General features: G+C 19.2%; 3 protein-coding genes across 3 annotated transcripts; all 3 read left to right on the top strand.

The window, feature by feature from the left end:
• Positions 1-933, top strand: PmUG01_11012200 (fam-l protein; the record flags this gene model as incomplete). Its single annotated transcript, XM_029005769.1, has 2 exons — positions 1-87; positions 214-933. 2 exons carry the CDS (start codon positions 1-3, stop codon positions 931-933), a joined length of 807 nt encoding a protein of 268 aa, XP_028862325.1.
• An 11,344-nt stretch (positions 934-12,277) lies between these two features.
• PmUG01_11012100 (fam-l protein) lies at positions 12,278-13,324 on the top strand (the record flags this gene model as incomplete). Its single annotated transcript, XM_029005768.1, has 2 exons — positions 12,278-12,364; positions 12,494-13,324. 2 exons carry the CDS (start codon positions 12,278-12,280, stop codon positions 13,322-13,324), a joined length of 918 nt encoding a protein of 305 aa, XP_028862324.1.
• A 3,493-nt stretch (positions 13,325-16,817) lies between these two features.
• On the top strand, positions 16,818-17,671 carry PmUG01_11012000 (fam-m protein; the record flags this gene model as incomplete). Its single annotated transcript, XM_029005767.1, has 2 exons — positions 16,818-16,904; positions 17,030-17,671. The coding sequence occupies 2 exons, from the start codon at positions 16,818-16,820 to the stop codon at positions 17,669-17,671; spliced, it is 729 nt and encodes a 242-aa protein (XP_028862323.1).
• Positions 17,672-18,800: the final 1,129 nt, after the last annotated feature.

Below are 18,800 nucleotides of genomic sequence, written 5' to 3'. Positions count from 1 at the left end.
ATGAAACAAAAAATTAAGTTACTTTTATTTATTAAAATTGCTGAGTTTGTGCTTTTGTCCGGGATATGCCATTTTAAGAATTGTGTGGTATTATAAGATTATTTAAGGATATTTGGATTATTATCATTTTTAGTGTTTTATTTTTATTAAAAAGTTTTTTTATCATAAAATAATTTATACTTTAAATAACAAATATTTACTTGGTTTTTTTAGAGTATATTTAAGAATTCTGTAGATGATAAATGCATTCATGGAAAGAAAATGGATGCAAGAACATATAGGATACTAGCAAAATATAAACACGATAAGGATTCAAATTTGTTATGTTTAAAAGAGGATATACGTAATTACGAAAAGAAGTTAAGAGAAAAAAACAAATGGTCTAATGAAATTTCATCAATGAGTATAAGAGGCCATAAACAACATATGAAAAATAAATCTTGTATGTTTGAAACAAAAAAATATTCCCATATGGAAAAAAAAATATTCAAAGAACTTGATTATATAGATTTTCTTCAGAACACCAAGACTATAAGTGATAAAATTTTCAGAAAAACAGTATTTAAAAAATACAGAGTACGAATTATTTTACCTTTATTCTTGTTCATATTATTATCAACCTACCTAATATTAGATTTTTCTGGTGGATATGGACTTGGAGGCCGGTTGCTAAGTGTGTTGAATAGAATACTTGGAAAGGGGTGGTCTGCGCATTTACGTTCTTTTTTGAAAAATCTTAATTTAGATTTCTTATGGCCACAAATAAATATGGGAAGTAGTGGAAAAACGTGGACGCTTATGACTAAACCTTTTCTAATATATGTAATTTATTTAATACCTTTCTTAATACTAGGTTTCACCACAATATTATACATTTTTTACTACCATAAAAAAGTTAAAAAATATCAAAAAATTAAGTTCAGAAAAAGGTAAAATATATAATGAGGAATATATTTGTTTCGGAAATGTAATCTTCAATATGAAATATTTTCTGTAATAGTTTTAGATCTCTACTTAATAAACATATATATAATCGTTTAAATTTTTTAAATGCTTTTTCTCTTATGTTATATTGATATAATACTGAGAAAAAATATGCTCACTGTTTATTTTGATGAATTTGAGAGTTTTAGAATTATTTTAAATATGGAATATAAAGTATTGTTTATGTTTATCATATATCATAGTTTAAAATATATATTTACATATATAAATATATTTACGTGAAAAATGTGTTTTTATGTATCAAACTTTATATGTAATAAAATAATACTTATAATTTTATTTAAGCCGTATTATTCTATATTTGTACTATTATAAAGGGTACTTTCTATTTTTTAACAAGTTCCATTATAAAATTATAATTTGCTTACACAATTATAAAAATGTATTATTACTTTTAAATTAAAAGTGAATGTAACTTTATATGTATTTGATTGAAAGGAGCAAATGTGCTTTGTTTGAATAATATATGTAAATGTAATTTTACTTAAGAACCTTTTATTTATTCTATAACGTATGTTTCATTTTATATGAATTATAAAATATATTTATTGTAAAAGTCTTTTCAAAAAAACGCTTAGCTGCTTTTTCTTATATTAAAAGGGGGAAAATATAAGTATATATTTAAATAATATATTTTTTGTATGGAGTATATTTATAATAGATAACATCACGAATGTTACTATTTCTAGTTAAATATAGAAATAAAGGCATTTAACTGATTATTATTATTATTTTTTATTGTGACGTTAATTCAATTTTGAAAAATTATTTATATTTACGCTATAATGAAAATTTATATAAAAATAGAATATATGTAATTTTTTTTTACTTTTTATATTACTAAAGGATTGAATTGATAAATTATTTATAATAACATATTATCAAACTATAGTGGAATTATTTTCTTGTTATCTTTGCTTTTTCATAATAAAATACCTCTAAAAAATGTGTTATATATCTATAAATATAAGAATTATCATTAAGGGTAATGAAAATGGATATATATCTTTTAAAATCATACAATTATACATATATATTTATTCATATATTTTTGATATTTTTTTATGAGAGTACATATAATATGTAATATATTAAAATCATTTTAGAGGTATATAAAAATATTTATGATTTATATATACATTAGTAATTTCTTCAAAAAAATAATGATAATATTTTTAAAAAAATAAAAGTGATGAAATTAACTTATTTTTATAGATAATCTATAAATAAGTAACATGGTTTCTATGTATTGGACATATTTTAATATTTTGCATTTATAATGATGCTATATATTTTTTAAAATATTTAATTGTATAGGTGTAATGTATAGTGTTCCCCATAAAACGACATTGTGATAAAGGTAATATATAAATTTCGTTTACTCATTTTAATTTTTGATGGAATGCTATAGAATTTACAAAGAAATATTAAAATATCTTTCAATTGTAATAACTGCTTGGATCAGAAAATGTATTTTTTAATGAACTAAATAATGCATGCATATATTTTACCTTCTAAATGAATAATTAATCCTGGAGAATATGAAACTACCGTATATATGTAATTATGCCTGGGAACAGTGAACAGCATGATAACAAAAATTTTAATAAAATGAATATATTTTTGTTTTTTGTTAATATTAAATATAATAATATTTAATTAATATATATTCTTATATGCATATATTATATATATATATGTATATAAAATAATCTATTGAAATAATATATTTTTTTTTGTATATATTTACATATAAACAAAAATAATTATTTGGAGTAAAATCAATTACATTTTATCTAGTACTCAATTAATTAACAATAATCTAAAAATGGATAATATGCATGCTTATTTATTTGAAATTTGGGAACAAATATTGCAATGAAACTGGATGAAGTCAAGCTGTTTCATATATATCATAATATAACTATTCTAAATTTGTTATTAGTTGAAACGCATAATTTTGAAAATACATATAAACTTTAAATTTTCTTGTATCTATACAATATTTAAAAATTTTATATGAATTTTTAACGAGGGATCCAAATATTTTACATTCATTATTAGAACAGTGATCAAATAATAATCTTAGTATTTCAAATGAAAACTAGATATTAAAGGAGATTATATAATCACTAGTAAATACATAGTTTTGATTAAGGATAATTCAAAGAATAATTTGATTTATTATTTATTTTTTATATCTAATTATTTTCATTGAATACAAAATGAAAATTATATAAAAGAAATATCATATATGAAGTCATTTTTACTGTATTATTAAACCTTTCCACAGAATTTATAGAATATTCATTTCTAAAAACACTACAATTAAAATACTATTATGCATCTTAATTATAAGTTGTGTAATCTAATACTATTTTTTACTATGCTTGCTATGATTACATTCGTGTTAAATGATATAGATACATAAAAAAAAATTTTTTTATATCATATGAAAATAGAATTACTGCTATTTATTATTTTTAGCGCTATGGCTTTTATTAGATGAGGCACACTCTAGTAATACCTATTAATTATATACTAATCTATGGTTTTTTCAAATTTATCTATATTAACCTTTAAAAAAATTTATCATTTAAAAATTAAGTATTGTATTAAGTAAGGACTGTAAAACGTATTTATTAATAAACAACAACAAAAAAAAAAATAACTAAAATTTTTATATTTTTATTTATAGTTGAAAATAATTTACAGAAAATAATATAGACAAACAAATAAATAAATGTTTAAATAAATGAACAAATAAGGTATTTATAGTTATTAATGTGTTATATATTCATTTAACTAATAATTTGTGAATATTATAATATATATGAATTTTTTGTTTTTTTTATTAAATAGAGGAATTATATATATACATTTATAGGTGTTACACATATCTGTCCATTTAAATAATATGTAATAAATAAACAAATTATAATTCCTTTATTTATTAATGACATTATTTACAGTAGTATAAGCAATACATTTAATGCATCACAATGTTATTATACTTATTTGTTTCATTATTTAAGCATAACATTAAATTTCAGACGTGTTTGTAGCAAGTCATAAGAATAAAAATATTTTCACTATATTGCTTTCATGAACTTTATAATTTCATTTAAGTTCCAAAATTTGAATATTTCCTAGGTATATATTCTTTTTTCATACCTTTTTTATGTACATCGTTATATTTAATTCAATTTTTGGTACATTGAAGACTATATGTAATACGCTTGTTTGTATTTCTCTATATCATATTCAAAATTTCGTTTTTTTTTTTTTTTTTGAATAAAATAATAGTTCTATTTATTTGAATTTTTAAAAATACAAAAGAATTTGGATTGAAAAATATAAATATGGTAAATTTTATTATATCATAATATTATATATTTACAAACATAAGCAAAAATAAAATAACCAAATTTTTACTTATATTTCAAAGTATATTATTACATATATTATAACATTAGTTTCATATTCATGAATATGTATCAATAGATATTCTCATTAAAAAAGTAAACATATTTTATTTGTTTTTTTTAATTAGTTTATATTATTTTCACATATGTATATGTATGTTTATGTAAGGAATGTAGATTATATATGTACATATATGTCTAAAGGTTTTAACGTTATATTTTGACTTATCTTTTCAATTTAACTATTTTAGTTTTCCATTTTAACTCATCTTTTTAGCCTTCATTTTTTATGCAATTAATACTTAAAATTTTTTAATTAAAAAGTAAAATATTAATAAAGTTTCATGGAATTTTATTATGTAAGAATTTTTAAATATAAGGAGTAACAGAATTTGCATAATGTCGTTGTGAAAAAGTAACTAAATTATGAATCGAACAACTTATTATAGTAATTTTTGTTAAATAAGCAATTATAAATGTAAATGTTAATATTCTTTGTATTCTTGTTGTACTATTCTTTGGGAGATTACAAGTTAAAGGATTGAGTAAACAAACTTTTATTGAAACAGAAAATAGAATATGTAATGTTTTAACAATGTATTCATTGTATTAGATAAATATGCAGATAATGACCCTAGACTGTTTTTTCCTTAGTTGTATTTTTTTTTATGAGGATTTAATCTTCGTAAAAGAATGTTAATCTATAAAAGGGGAAAAAGAAGAAGAAAAAGTATAGCTGAGAGTTCATGTGAAAGTAAATCCAGAACAAATGAATACAGGAAACATATAAGAAAACAGTATAAGATAATATATAATTAATCGTGATAAAAAATATATAAATGTAATGTACTTTTGAAAATCATTTTTTTTTTTTATTCTATTTTTATTGGTGAATTTTTAATTGGAAGGATATTCTTCCAGAAATGGAAAACGGATATAACTATAAATGATTAATGCAAGAAAAATATGAAAAAAAAAATAAAAGCAATAGAAAGGGAAACAGTTTACATTTTTTTACTTTAGTTTTTCTTGTTTAGTTCGTGTACACAAAAAAGACACTGCGAAAATAAATTTGTAATTATGTACTCCTATTGGATTTGGAATTATAATAAATAAAATCTATTTTGTTAGAAAAAATTTTATGTATCATATATGTTATTTTATCTTTTACATGTAAGTACGAATTCATATGTGTACATGTATGCATTCAATTGATAAGAGTATGTGTCCATTCATGTGATTCTACATATGAATCTTACTGAATTTCAAAAAAATCTTATTTATTTATATATAAATTAAAGCACTTTGAATTATTTCATCAAAATTTTGAAGGTGTTTATGGAATCATTTAATCCTGCACAAAGTGTTCATGAAAAAGCATAACAAATAAATGAAATACAATATGTTTTATTAGGAATACTATACTTTATATCATCTTATATTATCGTTTCAACAAATTCTTATTATAACTGAGTGTTAGAATTATATTTGTAAAACTTTTTATATGTTATTATTTTCGTCAACAGAATATATTCATATAGACACTAATAAGCACATAGATCATTTAGAACAAAATGAATCGAATTATATATTTATCTTTGGATAGCAATTTAAAGTAGATTAGTAAAACAGTTTTAGGTTAAATTTAAGTGAATTTATGGGTATGTTCACAGAATAGAATTATTTATGCACATAATATGCACTTATATATAATTTTCCTTTTTTTTTCATGCAATATCTTTCCTTTTGCTAGACTATTTACATTGGCATGTAGTACATGTGTGCACATGAGCACACACACATATATATATATATATACAAACTTTTGTATATTCGCATTTTTCTATGCATGTATTTGAGCAAATAACTACATTATGTGTCCACATTATATAAATTTCTATGTAAACGTTTATGGGTATAGGATAGAATAAGATGAATAATAGAACTCTGTTATATGACAAGGGAGAATATCACTAATGAATGAAGTTCGTTGATGAAGATATTTCTCTTAAGGTTGTTAATAAAAAAAAGAATATGCTCAAAAATATTTAAGGCACATAAACAGAGTGTACATTATGTTAATTACGTTCACCGTAAATTCGTTTGTGTTCATCCCATATTATATTATATCAAAATAGCAAACGTACTGTTTATTACCTTTATCAATTATTCCTATGAAGAGTTTTAATTAGAACATTCGCTGTGAGCATTTAGAAGGGAAACATATAAAATCAATGTAAATGTGTATAGTGCAAATGTATATAGGGAAAAAGTAAGAGTATTAGTAATTCATAGTGCGATAAGACAATACTTATACATACACATAAAAATGTATATGAGTAAGCTGGACATATTCGTATATGCATATGTTTAGAGTAATTACCACGCATACACAACAATATAAGGAAACATACAGGTGTTATAATAAATATATACAGAAGTAATTTGCATATAAAGTATTAATTCATTTGGAACTTGAAAAAAAAGGTTATACCACATTTTTTGTAAAAATGATATTAGATAAATGTATGTAAACTTATTTGTAATATGAAAAATTGATAAATGTTATAAGAACATAAATCTCTTAGAAAATATAAATGTTAGTAAAATTATAGATTACAATGAAAGGCACGTGTATAAAGTTTGTAATTTTCGTCATTTTACAGATAACGTTAACATAAATATATTTGTGTTAACATGATTCAATACATATCATAGTAGTATTAGCATTATAGAAATGATTTATTAGTCCTATAATAAGGATAATTGTAAAAATATTAGTTCATGAAACAAAAAGGAAATAACAATTTCATTGAATACATGTATAATGCACAATAATTAATTTTTAAGCAAAATATTAAAATAAAAGAAGACATATGAGTTTCTATCATTATAACTTTAAGAACAAGTTATAAGAAACCAAATCTATTATAACAAAAGGAATATTTTCGAGAAATAATTTTTGAAACTGACATTATATTTACAAGAAATCAATAAGTATTAAGGAATTAATATAAATATATATATATATATGAATTAATAGATATGAATATATATAATATATTTATATAATTAATAATTGTGTTAACTTATTTTCTATGCATTCTCTTAAGACCTAATTAAATATTTCAAAAAATAATGAAAATTACTTATATATTTTTTTTTTATTTTGATGAATATACACATTTAATTAGTTTAAATTTGCGTAAATATTTTTAATAAATACAACATGCGTAAAATAATATATTTTAAAATTAATGCTCTAAATGTTAACAACTCGATTTACGCAGAAAATTAGATATTTATAAATAAAAAGAAGCTTATATATTTATATAATATTTATGGTTATATAGTATTAATATCAAATGGTATTATTTGTTAAGAAGCACAGTTGTACTGTATTAAGTAATAATGAATTTGTAAACTATGTCAATATTAAGGATATCAATATAAAAGCATGTTTTAAAAGTATCAAAGTAAGAAACTTTTTAAATATATATATATATATATATATATATACTATAAGAATAAGAAAAGATAAAATAAAAAAATAAGTATATTTATTTTGTTAAATACTGTATGATATATATAATATAGAATATTAAAATTTATAGATTTTACACATTTTTTTTAATTAACTATTTTTTAGTAAACTAATTCTCATGCCCAAATTATTATCAATTTATTATTATAAAATTAAAATAATATATCTAATATATCATATTTTTATAAATATGTACATAAATTATATTCAGCAAACAGTATGGAATATAAATATTTCCTCTTTTATAAGTAATTTTCATAAGTATGTAATTAAATTCTTTTTAATTACTTAAAAGGTATCATAAAAAATATATGATTTGTGGTAATATATATTTGTATTTTAATAAAAAATGTGTACACTATTATTTCCTCCATAAAATTGTCAAAAAGAAAAGTAATACATTAAGGATTTTCCTAAATTGTATTATACTTTATTTTATATATATATATTTTTGTTTGTTTTTTATCTATATCATTTTAATTTATAATTTATTTTATTTATAATAATTTCTTTATTTCAATTTTAGTTTTTTAATTATCATAATTACTAAAAAATATATATTTTCTTTTTTACGTTTACTTATTTATTTATTTTTTTAAAGTTATTTCTAGAGAATTTATAAATTTATATTTTTTTAAGAAAAAAAAAAAATATTTCTTGATTCATAAATCTAATAAATTTTATTTTAATCATAATGAAAGAATACATTTTTTTTAATTAAAAAGAAATTTTAGTATTCCATAAGAACATTATGATACGAATATATAAAAGAGTTAGATTGGAGAGAACATTTTAGAATATAAAAACTTTGTATGTAAATTAAATCGTATAATGTTATTTCAAAATATTTCTTGTATAAATAATATATATGTGGTATGTAAATGGGAGATATTAAATTATATTTTGTGCTACAAAAAATATCTTGTCTATTATTATTATTATTTTTTTTTTATCCCTTGAATAATATTATATATTATAAAATAATCTTATATTTTTGAATAGTAAAACAATGTTTAAAAGGTATAACATGTAAAATAACAAATATTATTACTAAGGACCTTCGCCAAAAAGTAATAGATATAATCCCAATATATGATAATAGGTTATTCTATTCGAATATTTTTTATTTATATTAATTATAAAATAAAATAATAATTCCCCTCCAAAGCTATTTTATTTTATATTTATTTGAAATGTATTGATAACAAAAACTTAGAATTATTCTTTTAAACTATAAAAACATATAAATATTTTGAAAATATACTAGAAAAATTGGTTTTACCCAAAATGATTATATTTGATGTTGCTTTTTTTATAAAGAGCTATATTGGAAATATTTAAAATAATATTTACAAAATGGACTTTTCTTTTTTACGCTTTGTATTTGTATTTTATTTTTAAATTTACTGCAATTTTAACTAGATTAATAAAATATTAACGCATTTAACTACACCCTTTTATCAATATATTGTATGTATATATGGAAAATTGTATCTGCTTGAATATGTTATAAAATTGAGTAATTGTAGCTTGAATGGAAAAAACAAATATTTTATTTTATCTAAAACTTTTACATTTATCTATTTTGTTTGTTTAAATTCTTATTTAATAGGGCGATGTAAAAATAACACAGAATAAAAGTTTCTATATATTTTTTGATGCTTCATATTGTACATACGTTTATATAACTATAATAAATTTTCTATAATGAGTTAGTAAATTTATAGCATTATAAATAATAAAAATATGTACTTTTCGCTCTAGTGTACCTCTGATAAATTTTTATATAATTAGAACTGAAAAAATGAAACGTTAGATACAACAAATGATATATTATTATCAGAAAATGAGATGAGAACAAATAATAGGAGAATAATTATGTATTATTTGGAAATTGATATTTTTCGGAATATGATGATAATAATGTTGAATCAGAATATGATGAAAGAGGTAAGTGTAAAGTCATTGATAATTCATGATCTGCATCTAATAAATTAATCAGGATATTGTTTTATATTAAATGTAATTCATTTGTAATGATACATATGCAGTTTTTTAAAAATTATTATATAGAAGATTTAATTCTATATATATATGTAAGAATGTACCAATTATACCAGGAAAAAAAGTTTAAAATATTTAGAACATATGAATTTCGATCTAACATGTATTCCATAAGAGAACTATGTACTATTTTTATAATTTTTAATATTTATTATTCAATCATCTAATTCGCTATATATATTCAATTAAGAACCACTAAGGATATAGTTTATTTCAAAGGAAGGAGATACAACTATATTATTGTTAGTTACTTTATTTTATATTTTAGTGGTTACGTATATCCGGTAAACTTTTTTGAACAAGCCTTTGAAGTAGGAGGGAATCAAGTTAAATCCCAGTTACAATTAGTATATTGTTATCAGAAATACTTTTTTTAATGATTTAAGTAAATTTTTATTTATAAATAATGAAATTGTACTTTAAAAAAAAATTAATTGTTGTATATTCAAAATATTTTGTTATGGTTCTCAGGTAATATACAAATATATATTGATATGTAAATGTAAAGAATTACATATTAAACATTTATAACAGTTACCATGTTTGTACAATTGATTTATTTTTACAATTTATATAGGGGGGTAATATAATTTTGTGTTATAACATATATATGTAATGTATTTGTCGGATATATAAAAATGTGTTATTGACATTTCTCAGTACTTACAGTAAACGTATGTACTTTATATACAATTATTTTACGTACTAAATGTTTCATGTATATATTTATTAAAAAAATACACAATAATTAATTTTATATCCAAATTCACAATTTATATGAATTCTCTGATTTTGTAAAGCTATTTATATTTTTAAATAATATACTTTTTTTTGTAATAGTTTTGAATAAACATTTCATTGTTTTTTTTAGATATTGAATATATGTTACTTTTAATTTTAATATATTACTTGATTCTTCGTGCACTAAAACTAAAACCGCAGGTACTTTTTTAGTCATATGCATTTAATATTTAAAGGTAAACATAACAGATAACTTAATGAAAAATTTATTATAAGTATCATATACTTTATAAATTATTTTATTTAAAAATATTTTAATAAATTTCTATATTTTTTTCATATTTTATGTAATTATGCATAATTAATAATACATTTTTCCTTTAAAAAATGAATTATTAATAGAACTTAATGAATTTCTAGATTCATAAATCTTTATATTTAAATGAAGGAAATAAGGAACACTTCTTACTTAACTTTTTATCTTAGGTCATTGTTATAGTTGAAAATATTTTATAAAAATTATTTAAATATCTAAGTAAAATTATATTCATTACGGCACCTAATAGATTTAAACAAATATATTATTATACCAAGATTATTATTAAGTTTATATGACAATTATTCTATTTTTTATTTGTTTACGTATAATTTTTTTTATAATATATCTTCTAAATATATATTAAACTAAAAAAAAAATGAAGATAACTCGATAAATTTAAGAATTTTTCATTTGGAAATAATAGTACATATTGGATCTGATTAAATGTTATAACTTTAAAAGAATGTTTTGCAATAATAAAAGATAGGTTTTTAATTATCTTTCAACTATATACCTTTTTAGTTTATTAGGTTGTTTATTATAAATATAATGTTTTACATATGTTAAAAAAGATAAGAAAATGTATATGTTTATGTAATATCTAATTTCGATAACACAATATAAAACAAAAATTTATAAAAAAATATTTTCATTTATAACTTATACTGTTATATTGTTAGAATAATTAATATTTTTTTAGGAATAAGTAGCTTTTCAAAAACATGCTGTTCATAAAATTGGAATCACTAATAGGAAATCGTCGATAAAATTACTAATACTTCTCTTAATGTATAAATGAATGCATTATCTATATTCTCTACATTCTATATTCTACATATAATAAATATCTCCAATAATAAGTAATTTTATACATATTGCTTTGAAATAAAGTAGTAATATAATTATTTAATCATTTTATTAAATTGAATAAATGATTTATATATTTTAAATATAAATTAATGATTTCAATTTATATGATCAGAATTAAAGTTCGTTTTCTTTCACTGTTCTAAAAAAGATTATGATTATACCTTTTTTATAATGTTTTTATAAAAAAAAATAAAATAAACATATAAAAATATAAATGAATTATTATAGTATCCTTTATAATTAAAAGAATATTATTTTATATTTAATTGTATCCCTACTCAGTATATTACCATTTTAATGTTCTATATAATGGAACAAAAATTTAAGTCACTGTTATTTTCTAAGGTTTCTACTTTTATCCTCTTAAGTTGGATATATCATTTTTACATTTATAAGGTATGGTACTATTACTTAAAGATATATGTATTATGTTTTTTGTGTTTTTTTTTTTTTTTGTTAGTACTTTTTTTTTGTGTGAGTTTTTTCATATGAGTAAATGATAATTATTTTTTTTTGTTTTTTCAGAGTACACATAACAAATCTTTTGTTGAATACTACAAAAATCATAGAAAATTATATATACGAAATTATCGTTTATTGGCAAAATATAATCAAGATAAAGATTCAAGTATTGTATGTTTAAAGGAAGAGATACCAGATGGAGTGAACAATAAAAAAGATATACCTTATATTGAAAGAGAGAACACAATAAAAAACAAAGCATCAAATGGATATTTACTAAGGAACGCAAGAGGCAATAAAAAATGTATGAAAAATAAATCTTGTATATTTGAAATGAAAAAATATTCCCATTTAGAAAAAAAAATATTTAAAGAACTTGATTATGTAGACTTTCTAAAAAAAAACAAGACAATTAGTGATAAGATATATAAAACAATAATACGTAAAAAGTGCGGACTACGATTTGCTCTACCTTTATTACTAATTTTGGTGTTATTAATATCATTTATATTAGATAATTTTTGGGGATATGGGCTTACATTTGGTTTGTTTAAACTAATAGTTCTTATTTCACCTCCTGTACAAGTTAGTAATCTTAGCAGTTATTCATATCTTAAACTTTTTGAAAGCGATCTTTCAATTATCTTTAATGCGCCCATTTCTCCTGACATAGCAACTTTGTACATGTGGTTGACGAAATCACCTTTAAGTTGGTTCACAAATTCTGTTGTAGAAACAAATGGTATTAATGCAAACTACTGTGTAACAGGGTTTCTCGGTTTTCTTATATATTTTGTACCTATCTTCATATTAGGTATCATACTTATATCAGCAGTTTTCTATTATCATAAAAAAGTTAAAAAATATGAAAAAATTAAGTTCAGAAAAAAATAAAATGAATAATAGGAATTATTTTTCTGTCTGTAATGAAACCTTTAATAGGAGCAAATGTGTACAATAATTTGAATACTATTAATAATATATATTTTCATAGTTGCTTAAATTTTACATATATATGTACATGTAACTGGTCTTATCTGTGAACTACAGTAAAAAAGTTATTCTTATTTTTTTTTGTGAATTTGAATATTTTAATATTTTTTAATTTGTAGTTTAAAGTATAGTTTCATCTAAATTGAATATTTTGGCTTAATATATATATTTGCATATTTCCGTATATTTGTGTGAAAAATATGTACTTGTACGTTATAATTAATATAATGTAGGAGAATTTATATAATTTTATTGATTACTTGTGTATATTTATGTTCTAACTATAAATAATATTTCTTTCTATATATATTTTATATTTGTATTGTCTAAAAATATTATTTGTTGATGTATATGGAAAAGCAATTATTAGGATTGAATTAAAAAAATATATATATTGTTTTATATTTAATTATACTAAATGAATGTATTTTCCTATATATGTACTACATACAAGAAAATTTCGTATTTATTATATTAAGGAATTTTTATGAAAAATATATTAGGAAAGAATTTCTTCATAAAACCCTTTTTAGCAAACGCTTAAATTTTTATGCATAATTTAAAAGGAAGAATATAAATATATAGTAAAATAATAACTTTTTTACATATTGATTATATATAATTGTTTAATAACTTAGTATTTCTTAATACTAATAATTAATTTAAATGCTAAAATTGTTTTATTTTCTTATTATTTTGAATATTTGTGAATAAATATTTAAATATATTTTATATTGAAAACGCATAAATATGTAATCTATATATTTTTGTCATTTTCTGAATTATTAAAAGAATAAAAAAAAAATGAATTAAATGTAATTAAACATCAACATGTTATATGTATATAACCCTTTTTGCCTATTACTTGATAGTATAATTACAAATGACTTTATCTATAGGAAAAGACAATTTATCACTAGGGATAATGGATAAATATATATTTTTTGATTATGCATATAATAATGTACAGGTACCCTTATATACATATTTCCTCAATTTTTATGTTTATCAATATATTATGTAAATAGTTATTATTATATTAGTGATGTATAAAAATATATGTTGTATATTTTGAATGTTGCTTATTGATTTACCTAAATAGCGCTTCTTTAAAAAAGCAGGAAATTAAAAAAAAGGTATTATATATTATTTTAATTAATAAGTATATTTCTTTCTTTGTTTTAATTATATTGTTTTTATTTACGTATATTAAAAAGATTTCTATATATTTTTGTACATGTTTTAATTAAGTGCAATATTTTAATATTAAGAATGCTGAAGAATTTCTAACTGTTAAAAAATAAAAAATGTAAAAAAATTGAGGCTGTAAATGTAAAAATATATTAATTACACTCTAGGCAATAAGGTTTAACGATAAAAAATGATTTACTCTAGCTATTTATAGATTTGAAAACGTTGTTAGTTAAAAATACAATATATTAATAAATATAATAGATATAAGAAATAAGATTTAAAATAATAATATTGGATATACAAATTAATGAAATAGTAGTATGATGTTAATACGAATTTACGTATTTAAGAGAATGATTTACAAATGTTTAACGTATTAAGTAAAAATATAAATTTTTTGTAAGTAAATTAATCATTTTGCATATTATATCTTAAGAAAAAATATAAATAATAGGAAAGATATAGAATGTTTAAAAAAAAAACTCAAAAAATATCTAGAAATCATGAATGTTTGTAAAACAGAAAAATAGAATTAATAAGTAACTTTTTTAGCAAAATTACATATAATATGTTCTTATTTGTCGTAATTAATTTTGTAATATATATATAGATTTTTATACTTTTTAAAAACTAACGTTTAATATTATATATAGAAATATTCAATGTAAATATAAATGTTAAAAGGAAAAATAGAGATTCTAAGTAAAGGTAATTATATAAGAGTCTTCCTAAGTGGTATAATGAATGTATAAATAATGTAAAAATATAATAATGTTAACTTTTGTAATATTTATTCTTTTTTTTAATTTTTTATTTATTTACCAGAAAAAGTAACAATTTTCAAGAGAACAATAAAATAATGATACATTTCAAATATTTTTAATTATATTTTGGACTTATAATATTTTTATAATTATAATTCCTTTTGTTACATCATATAAAAAATATAAATATCTACGTATGATATATTTTCGTTAAAAATATTTTTAATAAAATTTTACTCGTTTATGTAATTACGTCTATTTATTATATTGAACCTTTAAAATATGTTTCTGATATAATGCATTTTTAAAGGAATAAATACAAAACAATTTGCATCCTTTAAAAATGGTATCAGAAAAATTACTAAATCATAAATTTTAGTAAATTATATTGTTATTCTTTTTTACAAATTACATATGTATTATACGCCATATATATTATTATTAATTGTGAATATATTCATTTGATGTATTCTAGAATTAATTTAGTTACGAGTTGTATTTCTATAACTATTATACCTTTAATGTTTTTTCTTTTTTTTTGATATGTTAATATTTCTTTTAAGTATATATAATTAATTAAAAAATTTAGTATATGAATATAAATATACTTGATTTATGTATTATAGCGTAAATCAAACTTAATAAAATATGTGGCATTCAAAAATTATGGTACAAAAATAAATAAATGAGTTCTTATTTATATTAGAATACATATTTCTTCATAAATTAGGTAGTACTCTATAAATTCGACATACTAAAAAATTATACAGGATAACTGATTGTGGGTGGTTAAGGATTAATTAATAAATGTATTATAATTAACATAAAATAATGTATTTCATTTTTTTATTATAACTAATGTTATTATAAAATTAATAATTTTTTTTAAAAATAATTCCTTTTTCTGAAGTACATATATTTATAAAATTGGAAAAATTAATAGATAGTGTCCTTGAAATTAGTAATTATTATATTAATATGTATATATATCTATTATATATATATTCTCTATATTCTTTACAATATATAAACTCAATAATTAAGTATAATAAGAAATCACATATTTATTTTATGGATAATACTTAAAATGATTAATAAAATTATTTTTTAATTAATACACTACATTACGTAAGTTATGTATTTTAAATATTAATGAATTAATACAATATATATTTTAATGAGGATTATTTTATTATTATTTTTTTTTTTTATTAACATTTAAATAAAAATTATGCAATATATTTGTAAAGTTATTTTATTTTGTATAAGCGAATAAACTATTATAGTTATATACACTAAGTTTTTACGAAAAAATAAAATACACTAATATGAAAAAAATTAAATAAATAATTATATTTTCCTTTATTATATAAGTATATTATATTATTATAATTTTTTCTGTGCTAAACTATATTATAATATTATATATCTATATAATGAATCGAAAAAATAAATTATACCATTTTATAAAAATTTCTACTCTTGTTATTATATTGCGGACATATCTTTTTAACAGTAAAGTGGTATAATAACATTGTATAATTGTATTTTGCATTTTTTATATTTCTACTTTATTATAATCGTTAATACAATTTTTTATAATTAGATTTGTTAAATTAAATAAAAAATATTTACTTTGTTCTTTTAGAGCATATTTAGTAAATCCATGGTCGAGAACTGTAATCTTGATAAAAAATTATATACAAGAAATTATCGATCACTATCTAAATATAAACAAAACAACTATTCCTATATTGCGAGGTTAAAAGAAGATATACGTAAAAATGAAAAAGAAACAAAAGGAAAAAATAGCAAATCAAGTAGAACTCCATTAAATAGGGCGCAATACTACACGGAAGTTACAGATTATAATAATGGAATGTTTGACGGAAAGTATTTTCATTTTGAAAAGAAATGGTTAAAAAAAAAAGATTATGATAAATTTCTTGAAAAGAACAGGAAATTTAGTGATATATCTTTAAAAAAAATAAAATTTAGAAATTATGGATATGGAGTTGCGTTGCTTTTTTTTTTTTTCTTTGTGGGGATAGGAATACCGTTGTCACCAGGTTTAACATTTTTGAATTATACTTGGGATGATATTAAAAGTGTATTTGGTGAATCGTTCGTAAACGCTATAGTTAAAATGACAGAATATACGGGAAATTACTCTGGAATAGTATATTTTAGCTTCCTTATGATTATATTATCTATTATACTTATTATAGTGATTTATAAAATATTAAGAAATAATGAAAAATATAATAAAATTAAGTTGATCTCTGACTAAGTCAAATAATAAGATATATTTGTCTTTTTATAAAAAAGTATTTATTATGAAGTGATAAATGTAATATTTTTACAGATAATCTTAATAAGAATACAGAAAATTTATAAAATATTATAAATTTTTTTATATGTAACTAGTCTCTTTTGTATGCAACAAGAAAAAACATGTGTTCTTCACTTTTTTATGTATTTGAATGTCTTAAAATTTTATAATTTGTATTTTATATTATAATTGTAACATAATTATGTATTATATGAAATGTATATGTATTTGTGTATTAAATTATATATCTATGAATATATAACTTTGTGATTTAAAATGCATACATAATAGAACAATACACATAATTATATAAAACTGTAATAATTTATATATGTATTAAAAATTTGCACTATATACATTACATCTTGTTGTAATCTAAATTATTATTTGTTAAATTTTACGAGAAAAAGTATTATATTAAAATTAACAATAAATGTGCGTTGTTTAGTATTTCATAAAAAAATGTGGATATATTTCGTAGCATTTACGTGTGTATATATATTCTATTTTACTTAAGAAAAAACTTATTTTTTATTTATTGTATATCTTTCACTACAAATAAATTATAACACGTACTAACTGTAAAATGAGTTTAAATATATTTTAGTTTTTCTTGCATCTTATATATGTAAATAATAAATATATAATAATATAATATCATTTTTGGATAGGTTTCCAAGCATACGAATTCTGATTAATATTTTAATTTTAATCTTTTTAAAATTTTATCTTATTTTCGTAGCTTTTATCTATTTTTAAATATACAATTAATTCTTTTTTAAAAATAAAAAAATAAACTCTACAATTCAAAAAAGTGAAATATATATATATATATATATAAAGCTGAAGTACATTTTGAATTTTAAAAATGTTTTTTTTGATAGGTAAAAAAGATTTTTATATTTAAAACTCATATTTTAAATATATAAATTAGAGTAAATTTTTTATTAAAGAAATTAATTTTTTATAGAAAATAAATTATAAATGTATGATGAATTTTTAGCTGAACTAAGTAAATAATTTGTTTAGGTTAAACCAGTTCAAAATGTTTAAGTTGGTATTGCATGAATAAATTTGTAAGGAAATT

Source organism: Plasmodium malariae (genome assembly GCF_900090045.1).
Source record: "Plasmodium malariae genome assembly, chromosome: 11".
In the NCBI taxonomy this organism is placed as follows: domain Eukaryota; phylum Apicomplexa; class Aconoidasida; order Haemosporida; family Plasmodiidae; genus Plasmodium; species Plasmodium malariae.
This window is presented reverse-complemented; position numbering and strand designations above follow the sequence as displayed.